A 3064-nucleotide genomic window follows, 5' to 3' on the forward strand; every position below is an offset into this window, starting at 1 on the left:
ACAAAGGAAGCAAGCATAATAAGCCTGCTGTAGGCTAATTACACCATCATAAATACTTCTAAAATTAACATGCAACATCTGCCAGAACTTCTTTATAGAATCATACTTCCAAAGTTAAGTAGAAATGGCACAATGCGAAGCAAATGTCTAATTAACATAAGAGAAACGAAGCTCAGTCTACCGACTGGCCTTAGCACCAATATCATAAACTCTAATCGGTCTATTGATTGAACCTAGAACCAAACTAGTCTAATGCCTGTAAGATATTTGGAAAAGCACCCTATATTCAAAGAAAAGTAAATAAACGAAAGGCCAAACACATTCACAAAAGAGGCTGGAAGGGAGATACATCCAATACATATACAAATATTTATATATATATATATATGAAGCACTGGAAGCTCCGACCTGGTGTCCGAGGGCAAAGCTTTCTCAACAATTTCAACTCGAACCTTAAGTTGCTTTAGAAAACTAGTACTAAAAGCTCCTACTTGGTGTCCCAGTGCAGAGCCTCCTCAGCGGTTTCAACTTGAGCCTTAATTTGCTTTAGGAAACTGGTTCGCTGGGCAAGAAGAGCTTCCTTCTGTTTCTTGGAGAACTCAGATTGAATTCGCTGGTAGCGCTGACTCTCTTCTGCCAAGGCTTGGCGGGTTGATTCAAGTTCAGCCTCAGCAGCACTCAATTTCTGGGTGGCCAAGCTTGATTGCCTGACTGCCTTAGCTATTTCATCTCGGGCTTTGGCTGCAGCCTCCCTTGCCCATTTCTCAGTACATATCCGTGCTTTTCTCTCTTCATTCAGTTTTTTGAAAAAGAAATTCTGTGAAAAAAGGGACTCCTGTTTCTCAGATGCCTCGGTTTTAATTCTCTTGCTGTTTTCCCTCTCTTCATCCAGAGCTTGGCATGTTGCTTCCAGTTCAGCGTCAGCAGCACTTAATAACATGGTAGCCAGGCTTGCCTGCTTGACTGCTTCAGCTCTTTCCTCCTGAGCTTTGGCTGCAGCCTCCCTAGCAGAAGCCTCAGCAAGTGCCCATGCTTGCCTCTCATCTCCAAGTTCTTGGAAACTCATTTTCTGGGCAAGAAGTAATTCCTTTTGTTTCTCAGAGGCCTCAGATTGAATCCGTTGGCAGTGTTCCCTCTCTTCAACAAGGGCTTTGCGGGTTGCTTCTAGTTCAGCCTCAGCAGCAATCAATTTCTGGGTATCGAGGATTGATTTCTTGACTGCCTCGGCCACTTCATCCCGAGCTTTGGCTGCAGTCTCCCTCGCAGAAGCCTCAGCACATGCACGTGCTTGTTTCTCAGCATCCAGTTCTTGAATACTGGTTTTCTGGGCACGAAGGGCTTCCTCCAGTTTCTCAGAGGCCTGACATTGAATTCGTTTACATTGTTCCCTTTCTTCATCCAGGGCTTGGCGGCTTGCTTCTAATTCAACCTCGGTGGCACTCAACTTCTGTGTAGTCCGCCTTGCATTCTCCGTAGCCTGAGCTATTTCCTCCTGTGCTTTGGCTGCAGCCTCCCTTGCGGAAGCCTCCGCTCGTACTAGTTCTTGGTAACTTGTTTGCTGAGCAAGAAGAGCTTCCCTCTGTTTCTCAGAGGCCTCAGATTTAATTTGCTCACAGCGTTCTCTCTCTTCAGCCAGGGCTCGGTGGGTTGCTTCTAGTTTAGTCTCGGCAGGGCTTAATTTCTGGACAGAGATGCTGGCTTGCTTGATTGCCTCAGCTACTTCGTCCTGGGCTTTGGCTGCAACCTCCCGTGCGTACACCTCAGCATGTGCCCGTGCTTGTCTCTCTTTATCCAGTTCTTGTAAACTTGTTTTCTGGGCAAGAACAGCTTCCTTCTGTCTCTCAGATGCCTCAGATTGAATTCTCTTGCATCTTTCCCTCTCTCCTTCCAGTGATCTACGGGTTGCTTCCAATTCCGCCTCAGTAGAAATTAGTTTCTGGGCAGCCAGGCTTGCCTGCTGTAGTGTGTCAGCCATGTTCTGCTGTCCATTTGCTGCAACCTCCCTCACTAAAGCCTCAGCACGAGCCCGTGCTTGTCTCTCATCATTCACTTCTTGCTTGAGCTTCGTAACTTCAATCTCTATTTGGTAAAGACGGCGTCTAATCTCCGTAATGCATCCCTTAAGCTGGAACCAAAATATAAGTTAATGACTGAGAGTTAGAACATATGCAGTACGACAGTAGAGCAAAAATTGATGCTTACAACTTTCTCCACTTCTCTTGTGGGTAGGGAGGCAAAAGATAGAGAGCCCGTTAGGATGGCCCGTACAGTGAAATATATTTCAGAAGATGGTAGTCTGTGTTCCTGCTCCTCCTGATGCCATTGAGGGCCTGAAGATTGGCCAGCTTCCAAGTGAGGTTGCCATGGAATCCTCTTATCACCTGGCATAGCATCAGGAGGTTCAGGCATGATGGCCTGGTCAGATCTTTGGAACTGCAGTAGGGGTTTCTTAGACAGGGGCTCTGAAGTGGGCTTTGTGGCTCCAATCTGAAACCTCTTTTTTCCCATCCTAACAGAAAGGACAGCCAACTATGGATCTATTTTGCGCTTGGCAGATGGATGTTTTCGTTGACAAATTAAGATTTCAATGTCTCGGAAATGGATATTTTTGCTCATCAACAATTTCAATGGCAGAGAGGATTAATTGCCATCGGATCCGTTAACATGATAAAGGAAATGAAGTTGGAATAACACATAACAGAGAGAGAGCGAGGAAGATGAAACGGCTACGACCTTTAGCAATAAAAGAATCCTACTCAGCCTCACTCTTCTCGAGTAAAACTTTATTATATGTGACCTTTGAACTTTTGTTATATCTGGGCTCACTGAATTGCAGTAATGATCCTGATATAATTTAAAAAGAACAACTAATGAAAGAATATTTTAGCATTCTTGCTATGCGGGGTTCTGTGACGTTGGAATTCATATCAGACATTAACCCGATCTCTGATTAACTATATATAATTGACTTCATAAAAAGCTAGACTAAAGAAAAAATAATCACCAAAAAGATAAAATAATGTTGCAGATGCAATGAGAAGACCAATGGGAGATTTTGTCCCAA

General features: G+C 44.4%; 1 protein-coding gene across 1 annotated transcript; it reads right to left on the reverse strand.

The window, feature by feature from the left end:
• Window positions 1-487: 487 nt before the first annotated feature.
• On the reverse strand, window positions 488-2508 carry LOC104879405 (uncharacterized). The gene is made up of 2 exons (XM_019219876.1): window positions 2203-2508; window positions 488-2125 (listed from the first exon to the last, which is right to left on the reverse strand). The coding sequence occupies exons 1-2, from the start codon at window positions 2506-2508 to the stop codon at window positions 488-490; spliced, it is 1944 nt and encodes a 647-aa protein (XP_019075421.1).
• Between the last annotated feature and the right edge of the window lie 556 nt (window positions 2509-3064).

Source organism: Vitis vinifera, chromosome 5, assembly GCF_030704535.1.
Source record: "Vitis vinifera cultivar Pinot Noir 40024 chromosome 5, ASM3070453v1".
NCBI classification, from domain to species: domain Eukaryota; kingdom Viridiplantae; phylum Streptophyta; class Magnoliopsida; order Vitales; family Vitaceae; genus Vitis; species Vitis vinifera.

Excerpts from the sequence above, each read along its gene's own strand:
- LOC104879405 (XM_019219876.1), bottom strand. The coding sequence starts at position 2,508 with ATGGGAAAAAAGAGGTTTCAGATTGGAGCCACAAAGCCCACTTCAGAG. Across the intron at positions 2,126-2,202 it reads CAAGAGAAGTGGAGAAAGTT|CTTAAGGGATGCATTACGGA; the intron begins GTAAGCATCAAT and ends TTTTGGTTCCAG.